The following is a 17492-nucleotide window of genomic DNA, read 5'->3' as shown; positions in this document are numbered from 1 at the left end:
CCATTATTCAAATTGTGCCTCCTCACACATGTTGTGTGCTGATGTGTTATATTCGAGTGTTTCTGCTTCCCAAGTGTCAGGACTTTGTGTCATGGGGCCGAACAGTCCTGTATCTGCCTTTGTGCTACTGGGAGTTCACCAGAGGTTGACCATGTGAAAACAAAATGGAGCTTGAGCTCACACTTGCACTCCCCTGAAAAAACAGTCTCTATTATTCTGTATATCTTCATGTATTTATGCAGCACAGCCAACTGGAGGGGCTGTAACATGTCTAATCAGTGGGTAGTCACAGAATGACAAACATCCAGCCCATAAACACTAACAGCTCCCTAACCTTTTCCTGGCCGTCCTTGCTGTCTCTGCTCATTTCATTAATTAGCTCAACCGTTTCTGAGCGAACCCACTGACAAACTGCTTGTGTATGGACCGTCCTCCGGATCATAGCCTTGATTAAATGGGCGGACGTTTCTATGTGTGTGACAAACGGCTGTTGGACCAGGCTTGTGATGAGTTATTGATCCCTTAGTGCAGATCAACCCCTCCCCACCCCCACCCAAACCCTGCTGCCATGTCTGTTTACAGTTGCATATCAAACTTCTCCGGTTTCCTCAATAGCCACCAAAGAGTTTACACTGCATGGGTATATGCTCACTGATTCACCTTGTGTCTTTCTTTTTACAGCTATTTTTTTTATTGATTCATTATTTTTTCTGTATCCTCAAAATGGCAAACAACAAGGGATGAACCGATACTACAGTGTATACTGTAATTGTATCGGTCTGACACTGGATCAGGTCTTTAACCCTTTAACTCTAAAAATGTCTGACTGGACTTTTTTCTTATAATTATTTTAATCATAATAGGGACAGAAAAATCTCCAGTAACTAAGTGCTTTTGTCATTTTTTCCAGAATACATTTCATTATGGCAGTTATTTACAATTTACTGCATGTTAAAGTAGTATATTAACAATGTAAAATGAAGGGGAAAAAAGTTTTATTTAGAAAAGTTGTTTTTTAGAAAACAGATTGGAATTTTACAGTATAAAACATATTTACAGTTAACATTTTTTGAGTCTTTAGCTCAATGTCTAAAGACAGGCCAAAGAAATGGAAACCATGTACAGGCGTTTTTCCGACTCTCTGATGCTGATTCACCGGCTTCCTGCAACGACAACAACAGAGTGAAATTACTGTAATAACCACATCAGAAACAGTTTTTCCGTCGTCGGTGATAGGCTTGGTGTTTAAAGGTTACATTTTTTTTATAAAAGTAAAGTCTGATACAATTAAAACACCCTAAATATAAAGTAGATGCTTCCCTAAAGAGAGATGTCCACCACCACTGTCACTGTGACAAGGTTGCATTTGCATTATGTTTTTGAAATGGCTGGTTATAGCTAACTGGCAAATGCACAAATGTCTTTTTAATGGCTGCATTTTTTTTTTTTTTTTTTTCTTGAAAAAGTGTAAACAAACTGTATATGGGACTGATAATAGGTTGGAATTCAAGGTTGTGATATCAGTATCATATATCAAGCCTTTCGTACTGACAACTTACTGATTCCAGGTCCTCAAATGTGATTTTTGGTGATACAAACTGCATATGATTGTGTGTTTGACTGTTGTTTGACAGTTTGATGCCTGCAGATCAAACAGTTAATCAAGAAAATGGTCAGTAAATGAATCAACACTTGCAGTCCTGGATATTACCAGCCTAGTCCTCATGGCCATGTGCCACTGAACTGATTCAGCAGTATTCTTGTCTCCCAACACTTTGTTTGAAGTGTGGAGGATTTTTTCTTCTTCTTCTTCTTCAGTGTTGGCCCCTGATGTCTTCGTGCAGAGTGCAGACACCACACACTGAACCAATATGCACTTACCCCTGAAATCACACAGCATCAGATTTTGGAGCGTCTGTGACCATGACATAATCTGGAATCTGTTATAAAACACACAGCCTGGGTTTGATGCCCCATCTGCAGAAATCAGATCAGCCTTTCATGGACCCACATGCAACGCCATGGTAGCAGCAGCATCTACAGGCAGGCAGGGAGGTGAACTCTTCACTTTTCTTAGCAAGATGTCAAGTAATGCTCTCCTAGACTATAAACTCACACTTTACACTTTTTATTTTAAGTATATTTTCTTTGAAAGTGAATGTGTTGGCAGGTAGTTTTGCTCTTGTCCCCTCTGATAAGCATCCTTTTAAGTCATAAAAACCCTAAGGTGTGAAGTGTTGCTCCTTTGGTGTCTGCACAGCTGCTGAATTTTAACCCCAGCTTGTAATTAGATCCTGAGAAACCAGGTGTGTTGCCCCTGGTCAGTTTGTGGCTAATCACCAGTCCACAAAGAAAAACTTTCAAGTCCCTAAATTGAGGCACTGCAGGGTCACTGATGGTTACAGACTGTTTCAATCTGCCCACTGGTGGCAGAGAATCAGTATTGCATCCCCATGTAAACACATGCATTCATACTTATATTAGTGTTTGCCAACAAAACGGCTTGAACCTAGATGACCTGTGGGCTTTAATCATAAGGAAGACAACCCCCATGCTCACACTGCCCCCTGCTGCCACTTCATAATCAAAGCACTACATCATGTTTCCAAATGACTGTTGTATGTTACATGATTCATTGTAAATACCACTGTAAGAAAATAACCCGTGATCGAAGCTAAACAGTGGAAATGTTGGCTCAACGTCGAGCTGCGAGAAACGAGCGCTGCTGGTGGTTTTACGCGTCATTACAAGTCAAACAAGTAAAAGGGGAAAGTTCTGTCCCAGATGCACATAGTTCTCGTTGTTTGTTTTAGTCCACAACAGCTGCAACACTCGACCACAATCAAATCAATCAGACACATTTTTTATATGACACGTGGAGATGCAGTCACTGTAAACACAGTTTAGCATGTTTTTATAGGAGAATTTGGCGGAAGCGAGAAACTGGAGACGACATGTGAGCGATAGTGTGAGTTTAACATAAAGAACATGCATGTTCCAGTTTGCTCTCTGTTGCCTTCTCATCAGGAAGATTGTGGTATCACAAACGTGACTGATCACCTGTGTTATGTTATCTTCACTGATGCACACTTTTGCTCGGTTCCCTGTAAACCTCCATGTGTTTTCTGATCATTCAGAGTCTGACATCATGCTCTCCTGCGTCACTTTGCGTCAGTCACTCTGTCACTAGCCCCTCCCCCCTCCCTCACTGTTTCCCACAAGTCAATTACAATTAGAGTTTTTACACAAACACTTATTCAATTTAAAATGACAAAAGGTCACGCAGTTGCATGTGAAATCTGTTGGACATCAACAGTGTCACAGATGTCAAATAAACCCAAATGCAGATTTCAAAAAATCTTTAATGAAAGAGCCTTTAATAAAGCAGAAATGCAAAGAGTGAAACATAAACCAAAAAACAACATGGAAAAACTGGAGAAACAGACGTGACTCAATTGTAACCAAAGACTAACAAACAAACCAAATGACCCCAACGCAGACGTTGTGGAGCACAGAGACTAGAGACACTATGGAGGCAGGGACAATGAAACACATTAGGGCGGGGCAGACAATCAGGGAAGATTACAAAACTACACACAAGGTACACATTTCAAAATAAAACAGGAATTGAAACAAAAAAGAAAACCAGAAACAGAACTAAAAGCTCAAGGTAAAGAAAATAATACAACAAAAATCTGAATAAATATTCAACTAAACTTGACCATGAAAATCCAGGGGTTGTGACAAACTGAGTTTATTGTCATGTCAAAACATTAAGATGTCTTTTTGTATGCATGGTTTGAATAAGAGGATGCATTTTGTAAATGGTGCAGGGGTTTGAGTTCCAAGTTTAAGAGGCTGATCACTGTGGCTGTGACTTCTTGACCGTTTATCCTCAGCCATCTTCATTCTGATATGACATCATCGGCCACTGCCTGGGCTCCTTCACAGAGATTAAATCAGATTAAGTGGAGCACACTGCTGCTTTCTTTCTTTCTTTAGTTCTCTCACTCTCTCTATCTCTCTCACACACACACACAAAGCAGCTCATATTATTTTGATACATGAAATAAATATATAAAAATCTATAAAAGTATAGACAGGGTGGGGGGCAGGGTTCACAACTTGTGTAATAAATGCTTATATAAATATTTTTGATATGGAAAAATTATAAATACAGTTGAAGAAAATCTATAAAAGTATTAATGGTATTTTAAGTACAGACTAGACAGAATAGTAAAGTATGTACAGTATACTATTCTCTCTCTCGCTCTCTCTGTAGTTTATTGTTATACATATATTACATCATGATTTCCTAAAAGTAAATATGTATAACAGAATTACTTTCAAAACGCTGTTGCCTGTGATAAAGGGGATAATATAATATTCGTCATTCCCTTATTTGCATACATTTTAATACTACCCTTATGTGAACTGTTGCTGCTTGTAAAACTGTTTTATAGGTGGACACTTATGTTAACCTTGAATCTCAACCTTTGACTAAAAACAGTACTTTTTCGTTTATTTCAGTGACAGCTGTGGTTCAGCAGGTCAGCACGTGACAACACTGAAAATATAGACAATGTTTGCAGATAAGTGATTTTTTTTTTTTTTTCCACTGTGGATTAAACACCAGTGAATCAGACAGTGTGATATGACAAGGTCACTGTGGGTCCGCAGAGGTGCGTGGCAGTCCGACATCATAGGTGGCGGGAGCGCGCTCATCCCCCACTTGAGCGCTCGCGGACAGATGATGACAGCACCGCCGGAGCGGGACAGAGCTCGCGCAGTAACTTTAGGTGATTTTAAATGAATCAACCATTTAAATTAAGTGGCTAAAAGTCGTTTCATCGCTCTAAATGAACGGGATGAAAATTGTCAAAGTGTTGGCTGCATTTCACTGCGCAGGAAGTTATTCAAACAGATCACGTGGTGAGTAAATGTTTTTCTAACTGTCAACATCAATTATATTCAGCTATGATGGCCGGCAGGTTGTTGCTATAGCTACCAAGAAAAAGCAGATTAATTCATGGGAAGCTCCATCAGTTTTACTATTTTTGAATTTTGCTCTGTGTGTGTGTGTGTGTGTGTTCAAAATGTTGTGTTATTGTTCATTTCTGTGAGGGAATGAAGAGTAAAAATTCTACTGTTAATGTAGGTCGAGTATAGTGACCATTGAATCAATACAGTGAGTGCTGAACAAATATTTGCACATAGCAATATACACTAAAGATTAAAGCATTGACCACAAGGATACTCTAGCACGTTGGAGAAGTTGGATACGTGAATGACATATTATGGATATAAACTGGTTGAAACTGATATTTGAGATATTGTTCCTGTGTCCATGTTTTAAAACATCATGCCACATTGTGTTTGCAGCTTCTTGAATTTATTTTAAATTGTATTCCAGAAGTAGTTTAAAACACAAGATACTGCATAAGAATGTGGAAATGCCGTGTGTGTGTGTGTGTGTGTGTGTGTGTTTTCATGGAAAGATTGAATGAAAGCAGCTGGTGCAGTCATGGCATGAAGGAGTAGCCGGGTCTGTACTTGTATTAGTATCATAAAAACGGTGAAATGAAACAGTGTAAATGTTGAGGGTTAATCAGTCTCTGATTGTCGGGATTCTGTGTTCTGTGAGTCTGTGATGTGTTAACAGTTTTGTGCAAACCTTCTTAACCCTCTAGATTAACATTTGGTCGTCATCGCTCACTGACCTTGATCACAGCACACAGCTGAGGGAGGCACAGCCACAAAGAAAGTTTCATTTAGATTTATGGAGGCCCAGTGCCAGGCTGACTTCACACTTTACTTTGTGTGTCTAAGTTTATGTAAAGACCTTAAAATTGACCTATATTGTGTGTGTTGTTCATGAGTGAACTGTAAATGGACATTGTGTCATTTATTCTTTTAAGCTCTTCATCATTAATCCTGATCTTACAGGAGTGTGATGATAAATCAGTGGAGTTTCTATCAGCTGTTCTACAAAGATCATGAGATATGGCAAAATAAACTGCCAAACATATTTTCTGTTCATATTAAATGGGCAGAAATATTATGGCCTAATAATTAAACATTCATTAATCAGAAACCATCCATTCATTCATTTGTTATTTCATCCATTAATTCACCATCTGCCACTTTATCCTCCACATTAAAACTAAAATGCTTTTGAGATATATGCTAATTTTAATACTAACAACTACGTAATTTACTACCAACTATTTTTATAATTCATTAATTGTGTGGAAGGCTTATTCGAAAAAAATAAAATAAAAGTGAAACAAATTCTCTAATTTTAGCTTCTTAAATGTGAATATTCTGTAGTTATTTGCTTTTCTAACACAGTAAACTGAATATTTTTGGTTTGTGGAAAAAAACAAGACATTTGATGATGCTGTCTTTTTGAGGTTTGGGAAACAATCACTGATATTTTATGAATAATTTTATGGACCAAACAACTACTGTAATTGATTATTACTTTTTAATCATTCACCTAGAGAATATATTTATTTTGGTTAGTTTGCAGCCCCAATGATACAACATCCATTACCATTACTGTTATGTCAGCAGCTGCAGTCATTATAACATATGAATGATGACACCAGATCAACACTTCACTGGAGTTCTATTGATTTAACAAGCTAAAAACAAGCTACCAGGTCACTGCAGTGTGGTAATGTGACTGTTTCATACTCTCAGTCTGTGCTATAACAGTTTGTGCAGTAACACAATTATTATCTGCCTTGTGGAATAAATAGAACTTAATGACTGCAAGTAAGAGACTGAAAAACAGTGATAAATAGCCCATAACACTGAGAGAAAGAGAGTGAGAGAAACTACTAGTGTGCGCCCTTGTTTCTAACCTCCACCGATCAGTAACAAGTATCGATGGCTCCATGCTTGCATTGTGGCTTTGGAACGTAGAGCTTCACTCAGGTTTTGTACGTTATACCCACAATATTAATGCAACGTCTGACCATCAAACCATTAATGACCAATGCAGCGCTTTCTAGAGAAAGATAGATTGGGAGTATTATGTTACATTGCTGTGTTTGCAATGTAAGAACAGGAAATAGGGCTGATCACAAGCCACAGAGGAGGCAAAGAGAGTGATGGAACAAAATGAAGAATGCAGTTTATTCAGTTACATTTTCAATGACTCTGAAATCAAATTCCCCACTAGTGTAATCTTGGCATATACACCCTTTAATAGGGTCAGATAATCTGGATGAAAAGGGGTCAGGTGAGGTTAAATAGGGAGAAAATAATACATGGATGCTGACCTACTTTACTTGTGAGATGAAAGTGTAAAACGCACCACATAGTAGCAAGAGGCAACACGTTATCAGGACATTGCTCCTAAGAATCTGGAACCCTGTTTTCAAGCTTCCAGAATTGCATGCTGATATTTTGCAACCAGGGGTGTTATCTGCAACCAGGCTCCTATTGGACGATACCAGCTGTCAGTCGCATTGGTGTCCACTCATATGTGCTGTACTTTTCCTCTCAATGGGATCATAATTTATAAAAATAGACACTATCACTTAAACTTTCTGATGGAGGACCGACAACTCCAGTGTGACATGATTCAAACATCTGATTTTCTCAATGGACTTAAGTGTGTGGGAAGTAAGCAATTTAAAAAAGTAACACAAACTTGTTTATCCAGTCATAAATGGCAGTCTAACGAAAGAAGCTGTTCACATATTTTTATGACATCGCACATTTAGGTGTGTGTGTGTAGTTTACAGGGCTGAATAGGAATATCAGAGGCTCATGTTTGTGTAAAGGACCCACAAACATCAGCCAAATCACTCCTATCTCTCTGCCTTCATCATATATAGAAGGTGCTTCTCTGCAGATCCTGACAGTGTGAAGAAACACTTTTCTCCCATACTCTCCTTTGTCGATGTTCTTGTAGCTGGAGTCATTTGAGATATTTTTCACCTCGCCACGATAAGGTTGGGCAACACGTGGACTCTGACATTGCACACACACACACACACACACACAGTACTTCCCTCATCACCTTCTCTAGCTGCTGTTGCAAGTTCTCCTGTGACACTTTAGCCCAATCGCTAAGATAGCAGAGCTGAGAGTGTTGGCAGGTTCTACAGTAGAGGCATCAAGGTCAGGACTGCCTTCTCACACATTTGTTCAGTAACTGAACTTTGACGAACACGAGGCTGGCAGAATCTGTCTCTTGTGTTTTTATGCCTGTGCTTGCCCCTAAACCTTGTGTAAGCCGGGATATAATATATCCTCCCCATGTGTTTCAAAATATTCTTGGCATTTTCTACAACAGTTGTGCCTCTTATATAAATCCTCCTGGGGGGTTAACAAAGCCATCAGTGAGATTACCAGCGTTACAAGTGCAGCTGTAATCCACACCATCTCCACAGCAAGACATACTTCTTCTTCTTCACCCCAACGAATACAGTTTGTTTCAGTCCTCCTTTTGAGCTTCAATCCCTCTTAACCTCTTATATTCAGGTTTATCCCAAAGAGAAAGTATGCATATACAGTTCAAAGTAGGCATACTTGATGACAGGTCAGCTATTCACCTCCCATAAATATTAAGGAACAGTGTCGTTCAGTATCGGTATCAGTCCGATACTAGTCTAAATCACTAGATCAGATATCGGACGGATAAAAATTTAGATAAAAATATTATATATTGTATGCTTCACTATGCATAGATTGTAAAAATGTAAATAAAAATCAGCAAAAGCATTTTAGCTGAGTCATGTTTGGGCTGTTTATTTCTTCTTTTTGGGAGAACAATATTTGTTACACAGTTGGTGAATTATGTGTTTGAAAAGACTCGGCACAAATGTTTTGTTAACAGCATCATACGTTTATAAATGACTGATATCAGTATCAGACACATAATATAAAAAAATATATACCTAAATATAAAGCAATTGTTAATCAAGCATGTTGACTAATTACACTTCCCTTACCCATTCCCACTGTTCCACCCATAAACTGTATTGCAATGTACAGAGTACATAAATGTAAAGCATAAAGGGGATAAAATCAGATAATCAAATTCCACATGAATTACACAAAATAAAAAAAAACAAACACACAAGAAAGACTGAAAGAAAAACACTACACGACCACCTCACTCATTACAAAGAGGTGCCTGTAGTGTGTACTTTATTACCTCACATTTTAAGAAATCTCTGATTTAAAGGAAGAAATATGGAGAAGCTTGTTGTTTCCATCTCAAAACTATCAGATCTCTTGCACAAAGTGTGGAAAAGGCGATGACAACATGGGCTTTATTTGGCAGAACAGCACAGGATTCCTATCAAATCATATGATGTAAATATTCCAACACAGGCGCTAGCTGCTGATCATATCACACTTTAGTGAGCATTTAGCTCAAACACTACACCATCCAAGCCGAGCTCTTGGATAAGACCATGCTTGTGGTTGTCAGTGTTTCCTGTCAGACAAAGTGCACCCAACTTTGATTGACATCACTTCACCATTAATTTAGCAACATTAGCAACTCTAGACACTGCTCTGCTGACTTCCAATAGTTGCCTACAGCATTAAGTGTCACGCTCACCCACTGTCAAGCTTTAAAGTATCTCGTAAATGTATGAAAATTGAACTGAATTGTTATTGTCTCTTTCCCTCTGCAGGATTCATGGTTGTGCAGGTACAACTCAGTGAAGTTTCACCTTCACCTAGAGAATTTGCTTCTACAAATTATGACTGACCACACACTGGAACCAAAGAGACACATCATCAACAGTATGTTTCTGATCTCCATCCATTTAGATATTTATAGACTCCTCTTGATTTGATCTTATTTGTTTTCAGTCACTGGGTGAACAAGATGTGTAACATATTTTTAATTAAATACCTTTTAATTTTTATTCTTTGTTTGTTCCTGTTTCTTTCTAAGACTGAAATACAAAAGGAAGGAAGTACAAAACAGACAACTCCACAAAGGGAACGGAACAACCAGAAATCTTTCTTGCTGTATTTTACTGTGATTCTTCACCCCCAAATCAATGAAGCTGCATGTTTTACTCAACATGTGTAAGAAAGGAAAGTCAACACACAAATGAAGATGAACCCATATGTTACTTCTGACTTCAGGAGGTATCTCTTTCCTCGTTTCCATTTGTTGTAGACTTTAGTCTACCTAGCTGTTAGTGGTTGATTGAAATGATTTCTTCCATATTTGTGCTGTTATAGCTGTAGCTCTTGTTGGATTTTTGTTCAGTTTTGTGCTTGCCACATTTGAGTGTTGAGAGCTTGATTTAGTCCAGTGTTCCAAAGAGACTGGATGTGGATACTCACGATTCATTAGTAGTTCTCTGGAAATGGTTGGACAAGGTAAATATCAACACTAGCATATTTTTCTCATTGCCACATGTATTACCACATAGCTTTTTGCTCCATTTACACTTAATCCATTTGTGATGCACGTGTACTCACTTGCTCACAGCATCAGCAAATGATAATCATCTATGGTCTTTGCTGAAACTCTCTCTCATGTTCCGGTATTTGTGATCTGGTTCAAACAGTGATGCTGAGTAGGAGACAACAATCCAAAAACCCAGTTATACTGTCACCAACTTTAGTTCTCACCTCCTCTTCTTCCTTGACATATATCTGATCTACAAACCATGGTTCCAGACCTCCAGAAACGTTAGAATACCTCTTCAGGTGAACTGTATACTTACCTTTTTCTTCCATATAAATCTTCCACTTAAGGCTGTCAGAGATATGCGAGTAATGCCGGAAATGGATCAAAGTAATCTCTCTCTTTTGTTTTTTTCTCTCCTTGTCTTTTGTCAAGTGTAGGTGAATTCTCAGCCAAAATGCTGAGATGTAAAGAGGTATGTCTGTTATATCCATGTAACAGTCAGTAACCAAAGCAAGTCTTTACTAAATTGACAATGGCCATCAAACATGCATGCATACCCTTGGGAAGTGTTAAAGCAGTGACATGACAGGTGATGGCAAACAAATCATGGTGGGTCTCTTTTTGCTCTTACCAGTGGAGACAGTGCATGGGAGACCTGCAGAATTCTAGTCAGCTAAAACACATATGCTACATGGATATGCTTAATAGATTACGGTATTATAGTCAGTCCTTTATCCAAGACATTTACAAATATAGTGGTTGATGCGGTCTGCAAGAATCACATTTTCTGAAAGTGCAACATTCTTTCTTTCCTCATGTCTATACCAAGGGTTGTGAAATTGAGAAGAACTTGGATTGTAAGAATTGGCATGTTCTTTCTTGCTTTTTTTCTTTGACTGCATGAATAATTTTACTGTATCCTCCTGTTTGAGGTTAAATTTGACTTCTGTTCTGTTTGCCTGATTTGAATTTTTATCACAGTATTATAAAATGTACCCCATAATGAGCTGTAAATCTTTAAAACGTCTCCATCCCAATTACTCCAACCCACTTATGTTAGTTTATTGCTTTTATAAATGTTTTCCTGCTCCGGGTTTTCCTGTTTAATGACCTGAATTGAACCAATCCTGCATGCTCATCCGCTACTGTTGAGCTCAACCCAGCCCCAACCTTGCTTGTCAAATCAATTCTTGCAAACTGGAGGTTGCAGAAATTGATTCTTTTAGCTTCTGTTGACATCTTTCTTTTCAGCTCAGTTCCATTACTTCAGTGAGTATGATTCAACTGATTTGTTAATGAATGCACCTGTGGATCTACTTCAACACAGCCCACTTTGTTTGCTGATGTATATGTTACTAAATTGAAATACAGTATTACATTATGCAAAAAAGAAACCTAAACATGTGACTGATCAATGTCCTTGGCGGGATTGTACTCTGAGTTATCATTTGTCACCATGGACTGTTTATTAAGGACTTAAAGACTGATTCTTTTGTTAGTTACCACACTTGACTGAACTGGATATATCAAGCTGCTCGATTACCACACCAACAGTAATAATCAATACTTACTGAGGAATACAGAGAAACTTCTCTGTAAAGGAGGGGAGACTTTATAGAACATGATGGGTGCGGCACGTGTCAAGCGTCGCATCAGTGCTGTGGTGGATGGGCCAGTGGAGGAAGAGGAGGTCATGAGGCTAGCACAGAGTGCTGCAGATACGGCTAAGGCAGGGGGGAGCCCAACAGGGTCAGGGACCCCGACCAGTCCCTCCCCGACCCATGCCCTTAATGGTAAAGCTCTACCTGTTCAGAGCAACTCCAACAATGCATGGAGGCAGAACGCCAATGGAGATTCAGTTGGGAGAGAAGAAGGAGGAGAAGGCGGGGTGAGAGCAGGAGGAAAGTGCTCAGGGCTAAGGAGTGGAAAAGGCACTAGTAGAGGAGGAAGGGAGGAAGGCCTTTCGTCCTCAGAGCAGGATTCACTCTCTTTTTCCGCTACCAGCCGCCGACGCACCAGGCGCTCAAGCCGCCGGCCTCGACAGCGCTTTGTGGGCAAGGACGGACGCTGCAACGTCACCTTCGTCAACATGAGCGAGAGGGGCCAGCGGTACCTCAGCGACCTCTTCACCACCTGCGTGGACATCCGTTGGCGTTGGATGCTTGTCATCTTCACCCTCTCCTTCATTCTCTCCTGGCTGCTCTTTGGGTTTGCCTTCTGGCTCATTGCCTCCATGCATGGGGACTTCTCCATTCGGCTTGCCCCCAGTTCAGGTTCCTCTCTGAGATCAGGAGAGGCTAGTTCTGGAGGAGAGTCTGATAGAGAGTCAGTTGTTGAGAAACCATGCTTTCTCCAGGTGAACAGCTTCATGGCAGCCTTTCTATTATCCTTGGAGACGCAGACATCCATCGGTTACGGATTTAGAAGTGTGACCGAAGAATGCCCTCAGGCGGTGGTGGCAGTCATCTTGCAGTGCATTGTGGGCTGCATTATTGATGCCTTCATCATCGGGGCTGTCATGGCAAAGATTGCCAAGCCTAAGAAGCGCAACGAAACACTGGTATTCAGTGAAAAAGCTGTAGTGGCAGTACGCGATGGGAAATTGTGCATGATGTGGAGAGTTGGAAATCTTCGCAAGAGTCACCTGGTAGAGGCACATGTCAGAGCACAACTACTCAAGGTAAGTGGATGGAAGTTATATAATGACCATGATGAAAAAAGAATTATGATTTCAGAAAGAATGACAATGATTACAGAGATGGACTTAAATGTCATGGGAATCATCTTTTGCGGTTAAAATAATGAGAAATAAACAAATAAAGGGGTTGCTATTGTGAGAGAGAGCGGCAAAGCAAAAGGGTTGCAGTAGAGAGAGAGAGAGAGAGCACTGAGACCATCTGGCCTGTATTCTGTGAACCACAGTTAATGAGAGCTTGTTTTATTTTCCCTCAGGGGTTAGGAAGATTTACCATGGATTAACTTGCCCACAATTCTTTAACTGAGAACTATTGTCCTTTGCCATCTCATTTTCCCCTGTGTGATTATATAGTATGTATCTGTGTGGTTACTCCACTGTCTGGTCTTCTGTGGGTGGCCTTAAACATATTTATGTTTTAGGTAAATGTGTGTAACATGGAGGCTGGAACACTGAGACAATGGTGTATCTCTTAATAGCATGACCATATCAAAGTTCATACAGGGCAGATGGGATTAAGTTTACGAGGATCAAAGAAATACAATTCTTAATGCTAGAAATGGATATTGTCAAACAATAAGGGCTGGGTGAGTGATAAGCCTATGCATTGGTAGCATGACTAAAGTCAATGTCAAATTCAGCTCAATATAATCACCAAATACTAAGCTTTTGGGTCAGGGTAAGAACTTTAATTTTCAATGTAGGCCACCTGATGAAAGGGTGTTACATTTATTTGTGCCCACATACAATATGGCTTTCAAGGTGAACGAATATACCCATTCCTTCCCTTGTGTCCTTTATTGTGACAAAAGCATTTTACACATTGTTATGGTACTTTGTACTTATGTCCTGGCTTTGGCTTTTGTTCATTTTATATCGGAAATAATTTACACTAACTTAACTTTCTACTCCCAAAATGTTCTTAGCCTAGGGTTACACCAGAGGGAGAGTTCCTTCCACTGGACAATGAAGACATCAACGTGGGTTTTGACACTGGCACCGATCGCATCTTCTTAGTATCACCTGTTACAGTTGTCCATGAAATCAACGATGAGTCACCGTTCTTTGAAATGGACCAAAAGACACTTGAGAGTGACTCGGACTTGGAGATAGTGGTCATACTCGAGGGAATGGTGGAAGCCACAGCCATGACCACACAGTGCCGTAGCTCCTATCTGGCTCCAGAAATCCTTTGGGGACACCGCTTTGAACCTGTGCTCTTCGAGAGTAAAGACTGCTACCAGGTTCGACATTATACGTATCGTTAACTTCCCTTCATGCTTAATCTAAAAAAAAAAATTTTTTAAACATAGTATAAGGGGTATCCTTAAGACATTGGTGATCCCCCCACTTATCATCAATACATCTTAACTTCCTGTACTAGCACCACCAGTGGATCAAAACATTGATTTTTTTCAACTGTAAAACTAATGAAATTCACTTCAGCCTCAAATGTACTTTGATTTTTTTTTTAATTAAAAAGTGTTACCATGCTAATACACTAAACTGAGACAGTGAACATGGTGAAAATGAGTCTGCGTAACATGAGCATGTTAGCATCGTAACTGTGAGCATGTTAGCAGTGTTACAGTTAGCATTTAGCACAAAGCAGCACACGACTACTCTCCTGTTCAGGGGGTATACTGAAAGATTCTTGGTGTTCTTACCTTTTTTAGGTGGACTACTCATTCTTCAACAGGACATATGAAGTTCCCAACACACCTTCATGCAGTGCTAAAGAGATGGCTGAACAGAAATACATTCAGGGCTCAAGGTCCTCCTTCTGTTATGAGAATGAAGTAGCTCTGCAATTTGCCTCTCCTGATGATGAGCCTGACCAAGAGCCTGAGTGTCCTCTCCCACCGACCCGAAGGCCTTCGCTGGCAGAACATCTCCACTACAACTGAACCTGACAGATAGCAGGGTTCAAGAAAAAAGAGAGAAAGAGGAAGTTTACCCTAGAGTAAATCAGGGCAAAAATAGAGGCCCAGACAGGTAGGAATGTTCAAACAAAGGCCCAAGAGAGACAGAATCGCAAATGATGTGGAGATAGCCATTGTTTTGTCAGTGACAAGATATTACGTCTAGAATATGAAGGGGTTAAAAGACCATTAGAAAACTGCAAGGCTTAAATGAGGACTATCATACAGATTAGATTTTTCAGAGTCCCCAGTCGACAGGGAAGATGAGTTACTACACTAACCTAGTTGTCTGATTGGTCCTGGCAATCTTTCATCATTGTTGTCTGCCAAGTCTCACCCTGGCCCATCTCGATCACAGCCCCGCTCATCTGGCTCTAGTGCAACAGCACCCCCTAGTGGTTCTAACCACTCACTGCAAGTTTTTTCGATCTCCATTTCAGACTGCTCCTGTATGCAATAAATGGTAGTACACTTACTACTCAGGAATGTATTCCACTATCATGCTGACTTGTCACATTAATGTTTTATTTTCTTATGGTAAGTATGAATAGTTTACATTTTGTGATACTTAGGTTAGGTGATGAGATTACTGATACAGGCTATGTAATTTGTAGAGCCAAAAACGAGCAATAGTACCATGGAGAAACAGCTGAAAACTGGCAGCGTCTTTGAGCAGTTTCTTTGCCATGTAATCTATGTTGTTTGTTTTTGGCTTTTTTCTTTTGTAAAACAAACCATGTATATTGATTGTAACATTTACTTTATCCAATCTTTACTTAACCTCCTGTTTTCTATCGGTTGAATGCCATGAGATAGCACAGCATGCACTGTAACTTTAGTCCTCTTCACTGCAGTGATTCACTGTGTAGATAATGTTGGCTCTGTCCAACTCAGCAAATCACCATCTTTCTAGCACTACTCTCGACAGTATATTTTCATGTTCCCAGTTGTTAAAATCAACCACATGGTGATGTCTTGCACCATTGCTTTGGATTCTAGTAATTACGGTGTCTGCCCACTGACATTAATGTTTAAAATGTCTTTGCACTTGGGGGATGTTTAATGTTTAGGACAGAAACCAAGGCAAAAGAATCTCTGCCATAGGCTCCAAATACAGGGAGTGAAACAACTATGTACCCTCTGCACAAACTGATGAGGATTGAACTGGAAATCTCATGACATTCATAGAAAAGTATTTAATGTTTTTGTGCCCATAAAATCATGTGATACGCTCCTAAGTCCAGTTGGTCACTGTTGGTCTCTTTTACAAAATGTGAGAACAGTGTTGCAGATGGTGCCTTTTTAACAAACTACAGTTTTTGCAGCTGACCCTTCTCCTGGAATAGATCATTTTTATTACATTTATGTGTTTGCATAACACAATTTATGCAACAGTGTGTTTTTGTTTTTACCAACATCTGCACAACATTTTTCGAAGTAGAGAACATGTCTATGCAAATAATTACTGTGAATCTACTCAGTGATTGAGTAGTATGTTATCATGCACTGGTAATAGATACTTTAAGCTAGACTTTGTAATGATTGCACTTTGTATGTACATTACAAAACATCTGATATGCTTTTGTCTGTTTTAGATCCTGTAATCCAGGCTACTGTATATTGTGCTGCAGTACCAAGTATTTGACCTGTAGGCAAAAGTAGGAAGGAGTGTCAGGAATGCACCATGATATTAAGAGTTAACCAATTAACAGCCAGTCGGAAGCTGTTCTTTGTACTTTGCACTTAAGTAATGTATGGAGACAAATATCTCTGATGAAAATATAGCAGCACAGATGACATCATTTTAACTATGATAGCACTTTAATCACCCCAAAAAGAAAAAAGATTATTACATTATTTATTAGATTAAACTATTAAATTCTGTAGCTACCTTTTGTTGTTTGTTTGTTTTTAATGAAATAGGGACGTCTTTGCTAAAATGTCCAAATGTAATTTCAGGGTTGCCACAAGCACAGAGCACTTCTAAGTGAACATTTGTTGTAGAGAAAATAAAACAGTGACTAAATTGCAATCTTTGGTTGATTATTTATTCTCTACATGTCTTCAGGATTTAGACCAAATGTTTTGCTGCAGCAGCACCAAGTGGAAAAATGTTAAACCTTTGATTGTGCGTGTGTGTGTGTGTGTGTGGGGGGGGGGGGGGGGGGCGGGGGGTTTGCGAGTGCGTGTGTGTGTGTGTTGTGTTTACATTCGTGTGAATACGTCATTAGCGCCGGGACCCTGGTACCGCGGGTACAAGCGGGTTCAGTGGGATTTTCATGGATGACCTGGATCACTCGTCTGGAGTTCGGGTCATTCCTGGTAAAGCGTGTGTTGTACGGTTTGGACGGAGTCAAAGTAAACCCGATCCCAGACCAGCGTCTGCGGACACTCACCGCCTCAGAGTCGTAAACAAAGGGCGCGCGAGTTTCTCCTGCTTCAGCGTGAGAGTGCCGCACAGCCACCTGCTGCAGCG

At 39.7% G+C, this 17492-nt stretch overlaps 1 protein-coding gene across 2 annotated transcripts; it reads left to right on the top strand.

The window, feature by feature from the left end:
• Positions 1-4654: 4654 nt before the first annotated feature.
• Positions 4655-17048, top strand: kcnj14 (potassium inwardly rectifying channel subfamily J member 14). 2 transcript variants are annotated; one of them, XM_058648696.1, is made up of 6 exons: positions 4655-4932; positions 9663-9774; positions 9929-10871; positions 11229-13079; positions 14021-14338; positions 14771-17048. In XM_058648696.1, exons 4-6 carry the CDS (start codon positions 12021-12023, stop codon positions 14999-15001), a joined length of 1608 nt encoding a protein of 535 aa, XP_058504679.1. In that variant the 5' UTR covers positions 4655-4932; positions 9663-9774; positions 9929-10871; positions 11229-12020; the 3' UTR covers positions 15002-17048. The 2 variants fall into 2 exon arrangements, with proteins under 2 accessions (XP_058504679.1, XP_058504678.1); XM_058648695.1 differs by having other exon boundaries at positions 9929-13079.
• The last annotated feature ends 444 nt before the right edge of the window (positions 17049-17492 follow it).

Source organism: Solea solea, chromosome 13 (assembly GCF_958295425.1).
Source record: "Solea solea chromosome 13, fSolSol10.1, whole genome shotgun sequence".
NCBI lineage: Eukaryota > Metazoa > Chordata > Actinopteri > Pleuronectiformes > Soleidae > Solea > Solea solea.
This window is presented reverse-complemented; position numbering and strand designations above follow the sequence as displayed.

Bases quoted from the DNA above. Each gene is read 5' to 3' on its own strand.
- kcnj14 (XM_058648696.1), top strand. From the start codon at position 12,021: ATGATGGGTGCGGCACGTGTCAAGCGTCGCATCAGTGCTGTGGTGGAT. The intron at 13,080-14,020 runs GTAAGTGGATGG...AAATGTTCTTAG, and splicing joins TCAGAGCACAACTACTCAAG to CCTAGGGTTACACCAGAGGG. The intron at 14,339-14,770 runs GTTCGACATTAT...TACCTTTTTTAG, and splicing joins AGAGTAAAGACTGCTACCAG to GTGGACTACTCATTCTTCAA.